This window comes from Rattus rattus, chromosome 4 (genome assembly GCF_011064425.1).
Source record: "Rattus rattus isolate New Zealand chromosome 4, Rrattus_CSIRO_v1, whole genome shotgun sequence".
In the NCBI taxonomy this organism is placed as follows: domain Eukaryota; kingdom Metazoa; phylum Chordata; class Mammalia; order Rodentia; family Muridae; genus Rattus; species Rattus rattus.
In genome coordinates this window covers 157835964-157852248 of record NC_046157.1, presented here as the reverse complement: position 1 = coordinate 157852248, position 16285 = coordinate 157835964, and the positions used below count along the sequence as shown (strand labels likewise).

Sequence of the window (16285 nt, the reverse complement as noted above, 5' to 3'; positions counted from 1 at the left end):
ATAGTGAGACCCCGTCTCAAACCACTTAAAACTATTCTCATTCATTAAAATGTGATTAGTCACATTCTTACCTCGTTTTCTGCCTTGTTGTGAAGAAGGACTGCTATGTCTTGTTCCGAAAGCTGAGAAAACAACATGCGTGTCTTTTATTTATAACATCACGTGTGTGTGTGCGCGCGCGGCAAGCGGCATTTTGCAAAAACACCATTTAAAACTAACTTCCCAGAAGTCTGCTTAGTACCTTGTGAAACACATCAAAGTCCGAATCAGAAGTCAGGACCATTTCTGATCAAGGTCTAGACAGTAAATATGCAAGGTTGTCTGGTCCGTAATTCCCTTTGTGATTCCCCAGCTTTTCAGTCATGTTACAAAGCATTCACAGACTACATGTAAATAAAAGTGTTCAGATAAAACTTTATTTATAAATGACTGGCAAGCTAAGTTTTCCTTCTGGCTGTAACTTGCTGCTGTTGAGTAGATCTCTCTCTCTCTCTCTCTCTCTCTCTCTCTCTCTCACACACACACACACACACACACACACACACACACACACACACACATGCATGCACACATAAAGAGCAAGATGGGGAGTATAGATGGCTGTCTGTTCCTTCTCAGCCTGTGCCCACAGCTGGCATCTAAGACTACTTGGGAGACAGAGGCAGATTAATATTTGGGGCCAGCCTGGTCTACATAATGAGTTTCAGGACAGCCAAGGCTATGCAGAGATACCCCTATCTCTGAAAACTAAAAAAACAAAACAGAGACCCACCCCCAAAATTACAACTACCACATGCAATTTTAAAAATAATTTTGTTAATAGTTAATACTAATCCTTCAGAGAGAGAGAGAGAGGGGTTGTCAGGGCGTGAGTCTTGGGCTGTCTCAAAGAATCAGCCAGCATCTGGGTGTCTATGAACAATGTAATGGGGCTGCAGATCCTGGACCAGGGCTCTTGTCTAAGGGGGCTGCACAGAGCATAATAAGGAGACAGGGAGCCTGCTTCTATCAGCATTAACTGTCCTGACTCCAGGCCTCCCGAGAGAGCCTCCGTTTCTTTTCTTTCCTCTTCTGGTTGTTGCTATTCATTTATTTGCTGAGATAGGGTCTCACTCTATAGTTGGACTGGGGCTCAGTATGTAGCCCAGGAGAGAGGTTACATTTCTCTAGACATAGTTGTTAGACATTGCCTTCAAGCCAAACCAAAGGTTTGACAAGACCAAGGCAGGAGATAGGCCTCCGGCCCTGGATAAGTTGGGAAAGGAGAGACTATCAGACTCACTCGGAATTAGTATAGAGGTGAAGGTTATGCCTAGAGGGGTCAGTGGTGGCTGATGGCTGGGCTGAGCGTCAGAAAGGGAATTTATGAAGGAACATGATTCTTGTAGCCAGAAGGAGCTCTGCAGATGAGAACTTGATGGGTCTATCTGGGAGACACACTGCCCGAGGTGACAGCAATAGGCTTTTGATCTTCTAGGAGGGCCATTCTATGCCTTCATTTCACAGCAAGTTAGTCACTATTAACCATGGGAAATGTGTCTGCTATACTAAGTGGGAAATGTATGGCCAAACACATGCATGTGTGTGAGCATATATCCACATGTAATGAAATAGAAAGTCACATGAAGAGGGGGGAAAGGGAGGTTGAGGGAGAGATAGAGGAAGAAAGGGAGAGAGGGAGGGAGGGAGGGAGAGAGAGAACACATTATTTTAAACCAATGATTCAATAATTTATTAGTCAGATCTGGGGCAGAGACTGGCTGAGGAGAGACTGTGGTCTCAGTGGGGGCAGACTCCTCCTCACTCTGCGCTCAACTCCCCTCTTCGCAGCAATATTCTCTGGAAGAGAAGCTTGGCCAAGCTGTAGAATCACTTGCCAATTGCAAGTGGGGCAGTGGGGCAGGATTGAGGGGCTGAGGGGCTGACTCAGACAGCAGTTCATGTTTGAGATGAACAATGACAGGACAAGCTGCTCTCCTCTCCCTCTCCCTCTCCCTCTCCCTCTCCTCTCCCTCTCCCTCCCCCTCTCCCTCTCCCTCTCCCTCCCTCTCCCTCTCCCTCTCCTCCAGTTGCTTATACCCAGGAGCCATTGAAGACACTGCACAGGCAAGAAAGGGGGAATCCACCATGCTTGCCAAGGTGCAGTGAGAGTCTTAGACTGTGAAGTCACCCAAAGAGCTGGGTTGACCCAGATGACAGCCAATCTATCACGTTACAGATGAGTCCAACTGAGACATAAGGGAAGAACTAACAGGCTCATGTCTGCACAGTAACCACATGGGTTTGGTCCAGAGGAGGGTAAACTGTGTCACCTGTCACTCAGTGGTGTTTGTTCCGTTTTGCTTTATAGCTATTTCTGCCTTTGAAAGTTCAGCAGAGGCTGTAGGGACCTCGTCTGACTGTAGAGATGTCAACACATCAATTGTTGGTGGAGTTGTCATCTTTGGTCCCTTTCCCAGACATACTTTGGAAACTGACTAAATTGTGATTATTTCTCAGTGGTTACCATGACTTCACCAAGCAGTCAAAGAAATGGGTTTGTTATTAGAAGTATGCAATATAAAGAATGAAAATTTAGTATTGAAAATGTATCATGCTTTGTCATTAACCTGTTTTCCAGCTTGCATTCATTGGGATTTTGATGTTCCGTATTAAGTAGTTTCCATGTCTCTCTCTCTTTTTCCCTGAGGAAATAGAAAACAAAACCAAAACCCAATGCTTCTAAAAGATTACAATGTACATAATAGTACTTTCCAGCTTTCCCATGCTACTGTTACTCATAAAAAGTCTAATGCATAGTAAAAAAAAATAGATAGCTCCTAGCTTTGTAATTACCAAGTCTTTGATATTTACCCTGGCACCCTGGCATCACATCAACTTGGCCATGATGGAGTCATCAGACAGGAGGGAACTTCAGCTGAGAAAATGTTCCCGGAAGACCAGCTTATAGACAAGCCTTTAGGGCATTTTCTTCTCTCTCCTCTCTCTCTCTCTCTCCTCTCTCTCTCTCTCTCTCTCTCTCTCTCTCTCTCATCTATCATCTATCCATCTGTCATCTATCTATCCATCCTCTGCCTGCCTGTTTATCCATCTATCATCTATCTTTGGTTTGTTGAGATAGGGTTTCTCTGTGTAGCTTTGACTGTCCTGGAACTTGCTCTGTAGACCAGAGTGGCTTTGAACTCACAGAGATTCTCCTGCCTCTGCCACTAAAAGCTTCCACCACCACCACCACCACTTGGAAATAGGGCAGTTTCTTACAGAGTGATTGATGGGGGAGGCCTCAACCTATTGTGGGTGATGCCATCCCTGGGCTGGTGGTCCTGGGTTCTCTAAGAAAGCAGGCTGAGCTGAGCAAGCTGTGGAGAGCAAGAGAGTAAGCAGCACCTCCATGGCCTCTGCCTCAGCTCCTGCCTCCAGGTTCCTGTCCTCACTGCGTTTGAGCACACGCTGTTGTATGTAACTGTGAGTAAAATAAACCCTTTCCTTCCAAGGTTCCTTATGGTTATAGTGTTTCACCATGGCAATAGTAACCCAAATTAAGATGCTCGCTAAGACGCCCGGGTTTACCCAGATGCCATTTCCTTCGTCCTGACATTGATTCAATTCATTTACTCTACAATTAATACAGAAAATAACTTCAGGCAGTTTGTTTGTTTCCCAAGGACACACTGAAAATACTAATAATGAGAAACAGCACTTAAGGGTTTGCCGTGTGCTGGGGATCAACACAAGCCGTTAGGTTTGGATTTTAAATGTCCCCAAAGGCTTGTGTGCTGGACACTTGAGCCTTAGTTGATGGCACTACTAAGAGTGGTGGAAACCCCAGGAAGCTGGATCAGCAGAAGGAAGTTTTGTCTCTAAGTATGGGAGTCTTTTCAAGGGATACTGAGAAAAACCACACTAACCTCATCCCAAATGTCCACTGTGTAGTTTCCAGGGAGTTCTGTTTTGTTTCCTTCCTTCCTTTTTTTTCTTTCATTGCGGTTGTTTTATTTGTTTGCTTTTTTTCAAGACAGGGTTTCTCTGTGTAGCCCTCACTGTCCTGGAACTTGGCTTTGTAGACTAGGCTGGCCTTGAACTCACAGAGATCCATTTGTCTTTGTCTCCTGAATGCTGGACTAAAGATGTGCACCACCACCACCACCTGGCTTTTTATAGTTTCCAGTTAGAGTGAGTGTGTGTGTGTGTGTGTGTGTGTGTGTGTGTGTGTGTGTGTGTGTGTGTGTGTGTGTGCATGTGTGTGAAATGGCATTCTAATGCTGCCATGAGGGCCAAAAAGCATAGTTTCGATCTTACCATGGCTTCATCTGTGCAAACAGAGCTTTAAGAGAACCAGGTTTTGGAAAGGATGAAGGAACAAATGTAGTTTCTGCTTAAACCTAAAATTTCAATGATTTTAATAAACATCCTCCTGCCTCAGCCTCCGGAGAGGGAGTGAATGTGTACCAGCACCCTAGCTTGATATCAGTTTTCAGAGAATATATCTCATATGTTTGATAAAATAAATCTAAAAAGAAGTTTTTTTAAAAAGGTGGGTGATGGCACACACCTTTAATCTCAGCACTCCAGAGGCAGAGGCAGGTGGAGCTCTGTGAGTTCAAGGCCAGCCTGGTTCACAAAGCAAATCCAGGTCAGCCAGGACAGTTACACAGAGAAATCCTATCTCACAAAAGCAAAGCAAAGCAAAAAAGCAAACAAAGGGGGGGGGTGCTTCGGAAGACAGTATTCTGCACTGTAAGTCTTACTGTGGAGATCCGATCTGATGAAGTGTTCAAACAAGAGATTCTGTGACAAGGTTACCTATTGCTCTCTAGTGAAGCATGGGGTCTCTTCTACTCAGAATCTTATCAATTTGCCCTGTCCACCATGACACGTCTGTCATTGCGAGCATCTTGCAATTAGAAATTAATGCTACTTCTCTCTCTCTTTTTTTTTTTTTTTCCGGAGCAGGGGACCGAACCCAGGGCCTTGCGCTTGCTAGGCAAGCGCTCTACCACTGAGTTAAATCCCCAACCAATGCTACTTCTCATGAAGCTAATTTCCAAAGCAAATTTCCCTATCTCTGGCGGATTATCTTACTGGATGATTTTTTTGACCATGATATACTGTTGGATTTAGGTCCCTAACCCATATAAACTTGCAAGATTTTATGCTGAAAGAGTAGCAATGTGATTCCTTCTCATGAAGGTAGGCAATAAAGGGGCTTCAAATAAAGATTTTGAGAGTCTTACCTCACGTAAATTGATGCCCGTCATCATTGAAAAATATCCACAGAAGCATAGTTATTTAACACACAATTTTTTTTTTCTGTTTTTCGGAGCTGGGGACCGAACCCAGGGCCTTGTGCTTCCTAGGCAAGCACTCTACCACTGAGCTAAATCCCCAACCCCTTAACACACAATTTTTAAACATGCAGAAATTATATAAGGAAAATTCTTTATGGAAGAAAACAGTTTTTCTCAGATTCTCTGATTTATGCAACTAATTAATTAATTCATAAGATGAATGTAATTCTAATAAGAGATTCCAAAGGACTAAGTGGGTAGGAGGAAATTATCTTGAATTTATTCTAAAATCCTCTCCCAGCAAGCCATCACAATGGTTCTAGCTCTGAGCTCTCTTCTCTGTTCATTTTTGGAGCTCCTTCAGGTAGCAAAGGTGGAAGGGGTGGGGACCAAGACGTGAACAGGGGGCAAGCAGCAATCCCAGTACTGCACAACAGCATAGGGAACGGCTTTCATATTCTTTTTGTTGGTGGTTTGTTTTTAAGACAGGGTTTCTCTGTGTAGCCCTGGCTACTCTGGAACTCACTCTGTAGACCAGGCTGGCATTGAACACAGAGACCCACTTGCCTCTGTCTCCTGAGGCCTGGGATTAAAGGTGTGCCCCAACACACCCTAATGAGTTTTTGATTTTTGTTTCCCATTTATACAAAGAGCCAAATCTCACGGGGACTAGGGATGTAACATTTAAAAATGGTCAGGTTTCTTGCAAGCACTCTAAAGTCAAATATGGAACAATCTTTTTTTTTTAAAAAAAAAATCTACAGGTGCAAATGACTACAACTTCAATATGAAACCTAGGAACCAGTGTGGGGAAAATGACAATAGATTTAAGTAACAAGAAGCTTCAAACTTCCCTAGGACAAATGATTCTATTAAGAAACTCACCAGAAAGCCGAGAAATGGGGCAGAAATCCTAGAGATTCTTGTGCCCAGGAGTCAACAGTGTGTAAGAATAGAGAGATCTCTATCAGTGTTCAGCAATGTAAGGGAGAGAGGCTGTTCGGCAACAGAGTTCAGGGAGAGAGGAGCACACGACAGGCAGAGAGTGAGGAATTACTGCCGCGCTAAAATGAAAGCCGTGGATGCTATAGGGTCCTCAAGCCATGCTTAAGGCAGTTCGACTAAGGGTAAATATGATCAAAGTACTTTAATACACGAATGAAAAGATCATAAAGTAACCTGTTATTTGTGACAAGGTAGTGCACATTAAACAGATGTAATCAGCATTATTTTGTCAAAGCAAAGAGTATGTTAAACATAGAATGTGTCAACTGACCAGCCATGATCTTTTTCTTTACAAAGCAAGAAAAGGAAAACATATGCAATTACCTAACTTATGCAAATAATGCCATTCCATGCTATGATAATATATGCATTGATATATTCTTGAAAGGTGTATACCAGTCTGTAAGGAACACTTAAAAGCGCAATAAAAATGATGAAAATATAGTATTTTGAAAAAACCTAAATTATCATTTTTAAAACATTCATTTTGTCCTATTTTTAAGGTAGAGTAAATAATAACAATAATTTGTAACCTCAGAAACGAATTCATTTATAACATGAAGATAAGTAAATTTCCATTTCTCCTTACTTCTTCTTCCTCCGTCTTTCCCCAGAACAGGATTGTTTCGAACAGCTATGGCATCTACAAAGCAAAGACAGCGGTCTGATAACGGTAAAGTATAAATGACAGTCACAAATATTACAGCAATTTGCATTACTGCTTGGAAAAACCTGGGGGCATGTATGTGTGTTTGTGTGTGTATGTGCATGTACATGTATGTGCATGTGTGTACATGTATGTATGTGTGGGTACATGCACATGTGTATGCATGTACATGTATGTGTGCATGTACATGTATGTGTGCATGAACATGTGTGTGCATACACGAGTGTGTATGTGTGTGTACATGCACATGTGTATGCATGTACATGTGTGTATGTGTGTGTGCATGAACATGTGTGTATGTGTCTGTATCAGGTATCTTCCTCCCTTGCTCTTCACATTATTTATCTTAAGCCACAAGGCCTCTCAACTGAGCCGGGAGCTTGCAATCACATCAACTAGTTGGTGAGCAGGCCCACGGGAACTTCTGTTTCCGCTTCTCCATCCCTAGGATAGCAAGTGTGGGCCATAGTTTTCAGCTTTTTACATCGGTCTTGGGGTCTGAACTCACTGGACCCAGTCCTTGAGATAAAATGCTCGACCAAGTGTAGCGCGAGCGGGAACTGGTTTCAGGTTTCTAACATCCTGTGGCTGAGGGGCTGTCCCCAAGCCAGTCTGATTTTCTTTTTGAACCATGGTCACCTGCCACAGTGCCTGTGATTTATAAACCACCTCTGTCCTAAGACCCTGGGGCAGACTCGTCCACCCTGTTAGGTGCTTGTCATCTTCCAATCTATCCTTTCTGCATACCCTTTGGGAATCACATGGGACACAAACGTTTGCCATCTCTAGTCCTGCTTCTAATTGCAATTGGCAAGGGATTTTTATTTTGCCCCCTCTAAAGACCCCCAAACATTAATAACACTCCACATGTCTGTGTTGAAGGATGGCTCTGAGATACATTTCCCTTTGTGGTTCCTCACTGCATATCTTCCACTCCTAAATGATTGTGATAATCTCCAATTTACATATGTAGTTTATTAGATGGTGGCCCAGATGATGGACTTGGTTTCAAAAACACTGAATCTGTACTTGGAAGTTTGTGAGAGACATCCAAGGTTAAAAACATCAGTACCTCGGACAGAGGCTCTGGGCACTGAGTTCAGAAAACAGATTTGTGTTTAAGGACTGCTAGGTTGTGGTTGATTTCTGCGGCCCAAGGGTGGATGAAATACTGAGGTGAAGCTTACTGTACTCGGGGTGAGCCACAGGGCTACTCTGGTGCCTCAGAACTGGACAGTGAAGCCCCAGATTAGCTACACCTTTGTACCCAGATGCCTTTGCGGGCCTCCCCTGTGGTTTCTTTTCTCTCCTCTTTCCTATTTATACCACTTCCCCAAATACATCTTTCTCACCTCTAGGTTTACGGCCCATAGTTCTCAGGCCACCCCTTTATCATTTGTGTACATTTTATTCTGCCTACTTCTCTATGCTCACGTCTCTGGATCTTTTCTTGATGATGTGACCCTGTTTCGACTTCCATTTCTGTCTTAGCTAGGATTACTATTGCTGTGATAAGATACCATGACCAAAAGCAACTCTGGGAGGAAAGGGTCTGTTCAGCTTAAACTTCCACATCACTGCTCATCACAGAAGGAAGTTGGGACAGGAACTCCAGCAGGACAGGAACCTGGAGGCAGCTGACACAGAAGCCATGGAGGGGTGCTGCTTGCTGGTTTCCAACAGCTTGCTAGGTCTCCATTCTTACAGAACCCAAGACCACTCTCCCAGGGATGGCACCACCCACAAGGGGCTGGGTCCTCTCCCATCAGTCACTAGTAAGACGGTGCCCCACTTTATGGAGGCGTTTTTCTCCATTGAGGGGTCTTCCTCTCAGACGACTTCAGCTTGTGTCAAGTTGAGAGAAAACTGCCCGGCATAATCTTCCTTCCTGCTTTCTATTTTATTCTTATCTATTTTCATTCTTATCTTGATTTGGGGGATTTTTTATGTTAATCTTTGTCTTTGTCCCCGTCTCCATCATCTACGTTGTTTCACCTCACAGGTCACTGCTGTCATGGCAACCAAAGGCCATCTCCTCTCACAGGGAACACGTTATCATCTCTGCCATTTTTGCAGGTAATTCTGTGCTGCACACCTGTCAGTGTCAGGCTTTACCTGCATGTCTCTGGTACACCTGAGAGGTACGCCTTTCCTGTTCTTTCTGCTTACATCACCTACCAAGTTCCCGCTCCTTCAAGGAGCCCAGCTAAGTCCTTTTTGGTTCCCTCGAGGGAAACAAAGTTCACAGACACTGTAGCTAGCGTCTCCACCATACCCTAATAGGCCGTATCCCTTCCAACTCTCTTCCTGTGTTCACTGAGGAGGTTTGGATTTATCATCAGGTGTGATGACATGATAGACTGGGGATTGGAGATGTGACCAAGGAACACCCTGAGCATGATCCTGCAGAATGTTTGCCACTCAAACGATCTGAGAAGAAAACACTCAGCTTCCCATTACCTATACCCCCATCCAGCAGAGCTCCAGTCTTTCTTTCAGACCACACCTCATCCTGCTACACTTCCTGCCTGCTGCTCTGCGTCCACACAGGCAACAGCCTGACATTCTCACATTTCCCGATTCCTGTGCTGCTTTTTGCCCACAGCTCTCTGATTTGCTGTTCCCCTGGCAATCATTTCTGGGTATTTTGTATACAAAATTGTGGCCTCTGTTCCTTCTTTTTTATGGTCATCTTTTTTCTGTCTCCATTCATCCATTCATCCTTTCATTCACTCATTCAGAGAATGACCACTATGGGTAAGCCTTGCAGTAAGCATTACAATGGACCACGCCAATGACTGCCATAGGGACCAATATGGCTGGCCATCACTGCAATCTCTACAACTGACCGCTTCAATGACCGCTACGTCTGACCATCACAGTAAGTGCTATAACCAACCACCTCAATGGCTACACCATTGACTGTTACTGACTGGCACAGTGGACACTACAACTGACCCCCTCAATGACCACCACAGTGACTACTACAACTCACCACCCTAATGACAACAACACTGACTGACATGGCTATTGAGGTGGTTGGTTGTAGTGTTCGTTAAGCTGGTTAGTAGATCTCAGATGACCATAGTGATAATTAAAGTCATCAGTTCAGTTGTAGTGTTCATTGTGAGGTCAGTAGTAGTGGTCACTGTGATAGTCGCATGCATCACACACATGTAGGTACAACCATATTTCTAATGTATCTTACACATATTATAAATATATCTTAGGATCTGTGAATGTACCTGTCCATATGTGCAGATGGATATGGACATTGCATGTTGAGGTCAGGGGACAAACTTAGGTGTCATTCTGAAATCTCACTCCACAATGGTTTCTTAGAACAGGATCTTTCTCTTGCCTTGGACTTACCAGGTAGGCAAACCTGGCTGGTCAGTGAGGCCCAGGATCCTCCTGTCTCCACACCTGCTGAGGTTACAAGTATATGGCACATTTTAAAAAGAATAAGATTTTGGAGATCAAATGTAGGTCCTTGCAGATACTTTATTAAGTGAGTTTTGTCCCTAGGCCCTGTGTGTATGTGTGTGTGCATGTGCGCATGCATGTGTATGTGGTATACATGTATGTGTGTATACACAAGGAGGCCAGAAATTGACATTGGCATCTTCCACCATTCTCCCCTTTATTTATTGAGGCAGGGGCTCTCAATGACCCCTGGAGCTTGCTAGATTTGGCTAGTCTAGCTAGCCATCTTGTCTAAGGATCCCATCTCTGCCTCCTGTACAGTGGAAAGTGGGCTGCCATGCCTTCCTGGTTTCTATATTGAATACTAGTGCTCACACTTGAGTGGTAATCCCTTTAATCCACTGAGCCATCTTGCTATCCCCTTACATGTTTTTAAAATTGTTATTAAATACGCTTTCTTGGTTATATGAGGCTCAGAAACATTTAACTGAATATCCTGGGTTCCCAACTACCTTTCGGATTCTGACCATGGAAACAGCTTTCACACACAATAGCCACTAAGTGTGAGACACATGGGTAGATAGAGCTCTCGGTCTTCCTCATTTGTTTTTAACTCTTACACATTTGAATACCACTTTCCTCTGCTCAAAATGTGAACAGCAAGAGTTAGCCTGCCTAAATCTCAAGGCTGTTATGATCTTGGCAAAAGTACGTTGAGATAACATAATGTTAACTAACTAGGTGGTGAAGAGCATCTATCAAAAACTATACTAAATTTGACAATGGTCCTTCTGGAACTTTAGTGTCAATAATTACAACACTCGGCTGTTGTAAAATTTATTTCCAGCCTGAGGTTTCTACCCCACCTTAGCTATTTAAGTCCCCAGATGAAAGACACACACAACCTTTATATTTACAATAAGTCCTAACCAGCATGAAAGCAGGGCAGATAAGGCAGATACTACTGTCTCTGTTGTTAGAATCTACTTCCTAGTGATAACCCCAAGTTATTACTTACTATGTTTCATCTGGGCTGCTCTTAACTCCAATTGGCCAGCCCACAGGGTCGCCTTTATTTACTCCTCACCCATGGCTCTTTCTGTGTTCTCTTGCATTGTCTTCTTCTCCCCTTGTGGTTCCTCTCTGACCCCAAGCCCAGGAAAACTAAACCCCATCCATGTCTCTTCTGCCCAGCTATTGGCTGTTGGCATCTTTATTTACCAATCAGAAATAACTTGGGAGTAGGATCACAGGGGCTATATACAGACTCCAGGTCTTGGGGGTCCACACTTAGCATTACAAGAGCTAGCAAAAGACCAAACCTCAACACTTGGCTGGTTGCATTTTGAGTCTTTTACAATTACAAACGACCCTATGAACATAGGATCTTTGTGCTAGTAGATATCTTAGCAATATTCTATTGCTGGGAAGAGACACCATGACCACAGAAACTTTTATAATGAAAAACATTTAATTGGGGCTGGCTTACAGTTTCAGAGGTTTAGTCTAGTACCGTCACAGCAGAAAACATGGCAGCATGCAAGCAGATATGGTGCTAGGGAGGCATTTGAGAATTCTGTATCTGGATCAGCAGGCCATAGGGAGAGAGACTGGGCCTGGCTTGAGCATTTGAAATCCCAAAGACTACCCCTCGTGACATACTTCCTCCTACCCACTCCAACAGTGCCACACCTCCTAATCCCTCTCAAGTAGCCAATGGCAAACCATTCAAATACAGGAGCCTGTGAGGGTCATTCCCATGCAAACCACCACAGTAGGCATGGCGCTTGAGTGTAAAACAAATAGCCATTATCCTGCTATTTATTTCTTCCGTACCAGCAATGTGTAAGCACATACATTCAATTGATGGGATTCCACTTGTTAAACATGAGTTCATGGTCATTTCCTGCCTCCTGCACTTTCTAGAATTGAAAGGGGCTCCCCGGATAACTGGATGCACAGTGATCATCACGCTTAGAACAAAATGCATCTAGTCATAGCGGCTTTTGGTCATCAAACTCCTGCCATCCAGTGGGCCGAGGCTGGGCATCCTAATCTTCCTGATCCACTTCTTAGAAATTCCTCAGATTCCTCTCCAGAACTCAGTTCAGAAGAGGAGCTACTCAATATTCCTGCAGGAAGAAGCACAAATCCAGAACAGGACTAGTCTGTGTCTTAGGAACCAACCCAGGAAGAGATTCTCTATGAGGAAAAACTGGAAAGGAGGGCTGGAGAAAGGGCTCCATCAGTAAAGTGTTTGCCCCTGAGCCTGACGACCTGACTTCACATCCCCAATACTCATGCACCAAAGCAAAACAAAACAAAACAAAACAAAACACCAGGTGGGGCAGTGATCAGTTACAATCCTGGAACTGAGGAGACAGAGATAGGAGGGTCCCTGAAACCTGCTCACCAGACACCCTTGCTGAATCAGTGAGTTCCAGGTTCAACGAGACCACCCTTGTCTCATAAAAATGAGGTAGAAAGATTAAATATGGTAACATCAACCTCTGGCTTTTACTCACATGTGCGCGCGCGCGCGCGCACACACACACACACACACACACACACACACACACACACAGAGCAACCTGAATGAGTATGGAAGGCACAATCCTGCTGGCTTGTGTGGGAGGGGGGAGGGGGATGGGTAATCCTGCAGCCTATGTGAGAAGGGCAGGACAGACCTGCAGTCTATTTGGAAGGCACAGAGACAATCCTGTCAGCCAGCCAACCTTGCTTCCATCTGAGGTGCTGGTCAAGCTTGCTCCAGAAACTGTCCCTAACACTGGGACTGGAGACAACTTTGCTATGATGGTCATTCTCTTCTGTGTCCGTTTCTCATGCCTCATGGCCTTTCTGAGATTTATTTATGTGCCATCTGCCTCTGTTTCTGTTTCTTATGGAGTGGTGGGCATAGTGAGTGACAATAAATCGTTGTTCCACATGACTGTCTCAGGTCCCTAGACAATCGTTTGGAACAACAAAGTGAACTTCTCTACCCAGGACTAACTTCATCCTCTTTACTTTGGTAAAAAATGAGCGTGTATTGTGGGTTTGTGCTGTTGAATACTTTGAGATCTGTCATAGAAAATGTTTCAAACCCACTTGAGCCAAAAAACAACCTCCAAATGACCTAAAATACAAGGCTAATACTTTCAAAGGATGTCTAAAAGGTGGAGTGATTTATAGCTTTAGTAAGTCAGAGAAGTATTTGCTGCATCTAGAATTTTAAACTGTTCTTACGTCCTGTCCTTTTCCGTCTTCTATCGAGGCTTGAGCTGCTGGTATCAGAAGTATCTGGAAAGAAGAGGGAAAATAAAACCAGTAATCTAGAACTAAAACGACCATAGGAATTCTCTGACTACCTAAATAGTAGAGAGTATTTGGACTATAAAGATGCTTTTATGATCTTTTCTGTCAGGATAGAGGTCCAGTCCTTTAGTCCTCGATGCAAATCCTCCCATGAATTCAGTATGTAGGGCCTGATGGATCTGGCATAGGTGTAATAACACAAATGTAAAATGTAACAAATATAATAAAAAAAGAGCACTGCCATTCAACTACAATTATGCCATTAACCCCAATTCATAACGGTTTTGAATGAAAAAGAGAAATGAGGACATGGCTGCTTCTGGGCCTGGTCGAGAGGAATCACTGTAGATACAAGGGTGAGTACAGTCAGAGGCATTTCATTTGGAAGAGTCTAGACTGAAAATAGTCAGCAGGCTGATCGGGGCCATGAGAGGAGGCGGGAGCAGGAGCTAGAGAGCAGAGAGGTGTGGTAAGTGGACTAAGAAAGATTCAGGAGCGGGGCTGCCAGGAGCCGCAAGGCCAAGAAGGCAAAAGACCGTGTGTCCAAAATGGCTGAGGTTGAATAGAATCAGAAGCCAGGAAAGGGGGAGGGGCTTAGAGTAGGGGGCGGGGTGAGAAGTGCTGGGAGGAGCCACGGGTTCTGAGTGAGACTAGTTCCAGGTTTCTTCAAGACCTGACAAATTTCTTTTTATTTTTCAAAAACTCCAGATGGTCTGTCTCCCGGGTGGAGTATGGTATGGCGTGCTTTGCGGTCACAGTAAGCACAGCAGGGAGCAGAGGTTCTGAGTTCAGGCACTGAACTGGAGTGGAGACAAACTCCACTTTTCGTCCTGGTTCACAGCTCAGTACTGAGCTCCAGGCTTCTGAAAGCATTTTTTTCTGGAGTTGTGCTCACAACGCTGAGCCAACTCGGTGAATACAGTACTTGGCAACCATAGGGACCTGAGTTTGATTCAGAATCCATGGTTTTTGGTTTTGTTTTAATAACAACAACAACAACAACAACAAAAGCTGGGCATAGTGGCTCTCATAACCCCAGTGCTAAAAGACATGGAGACACACAAATCCTTGGGGCTCACTGGCCAACCAGACCAGCATACTTGGTGGGCTCTAAGCCAATGAAAGTCTCTGTCTCTTAAATAACCATTATGGAATGGTGCCTGAAAAATGGCATCCTCTTGTCTACACACGTGTGTGGGTGCATACACACGCGCGCACATGCGCGCACACACTCAGAGAGACAGAGACAGAGAGGGTGTACTATGCTAATACCCTCTCACTGCAGCAATGTCACTGGGGGTCTCAGTGTACGATGGGAAACCAAGGAAAAGGAAAACCCTAGAAGGAGGAAAGTAGCTCTGAAAGGCCAGAGTAGGAAGGTGCCCTTGGAACCATGACTGTCCTTTCAAATCCGTGTGACCTCTAGGTTAATATTTTATCCTCACCATCTAAGTTTGAAGACTCTTTCACCCCAGGGTCATCTCTTTTGGTACTAGCCCTCTTTCTTCTCACACCACACTTTTTATTAAAAAAAAAAAAAAACCCAAAAAAACCCCCAGAAAAACAAACGTGTTCCTCTGGGGTCTGCTGTGGCTTTTGAATCCTGATCAATAGGTTTGACAGCAGTGCTTTTCTCTCAGGGTTAGCATGGGCGTGTGAAGTGAAGATGGTGACTCTTCTGCATGGCTATTTTTCTGATGACCACTGGAAATAGGGGTCAGGCAACCTTCATCTAAAAATCTGTAGGATGTTCATTGAGGAGAAAAAATGCAACCTCAACTAAAGTTAGAAGGTTTCTACTACAGGAAACCATTAACTTTTTTGAATCATCTTTTAAAGCAGTTAGCCTGCCTGATCGATATAGAAGTTAAGGTAGGAATTACCTAAAATTCAAAGCAAACTTGTGTTGTACTTTGAAGAATAGAGCCTAGAACTAGAGTGAGTTTCTTGTTGAATACACAGTTCATTAACTCTCCTGAGGAGACCTTATTTTCTCTTACCTCCTCTTCTGCATGTTCTTGATGTGGGAGGTTGTCTGGAATGTGCAGTCTCTGTAAGATAAAAAGGAGAGAACCATATTTGTTCTCAGAGTCAAGTTCTGTGGCTTTAGATCCAATGAGCTGGCAACCCTAGGCAATCTGAAAGGATGTTTCTCTTCACCGAATCTGGTTCTAGAGGCCCTTCACCGTAAGACTGCAACCCATACTAGATTGCTGTGTGATTCTTTCTGTTGTCATAGTTGCTGTTTTCAGACAGGATTTCTCTTAGCCCTGGCTGTCCTGGAACTTGCTCTGTAGACCAGGCTGGCTTTGAACCCAGAGATTCACCTGCTACTGCCTCCCAAGTTCCTAAGGACTAGGATTGACGACAGAGGCTGCCACCACCCCTCTGCTCTTTATTGCTTTGTGAGCATCTACACATGACTTTTGAGCACTAGTAGCTCTATTTTTCTCATCTACAAACCATCAATAACCTGTTAAGATTCTGTGATGACCAGATACTGCTTTGCTCATCAACACTCAATTAAAAAAAAGAAGTAACATATGCCAACATATTGACTATAATTTAGACAGGTATATCCTTA

General features: G+C 44.0%; 1 protein-coding gene across 1 annotated transcript in view; it reads right to left on the bottom strand.

The window, feature by feature from the left end:
* The window catches only part of LOC116899581 (nuclear autoantigen Sp-100-like), a 64015-nt gene that overhangs the window by 17528 nt on the left and 30202 nt on the right, over positions 1–16285 (bottom strand). The window contains exons 12-15 of the mRNA XM_032901521.1: positions 15702–15752; positions 13633–13686; positions 2610–2684; positions 72–122 (exon numbers count right to left, since the gene is read on the bottom strand). Of these exons, the coding sequence (XP_032757412.1) occupies positions 72–122; positions 2610–2684; positions 13633–13686; positions 15702–15752 (231 nt within the window). The remainder of the gene's footprint in view (positions 1–71; positions 123–2609; positions 2685–13632; positions 13687–15701; positions 15753–16285) is intronic.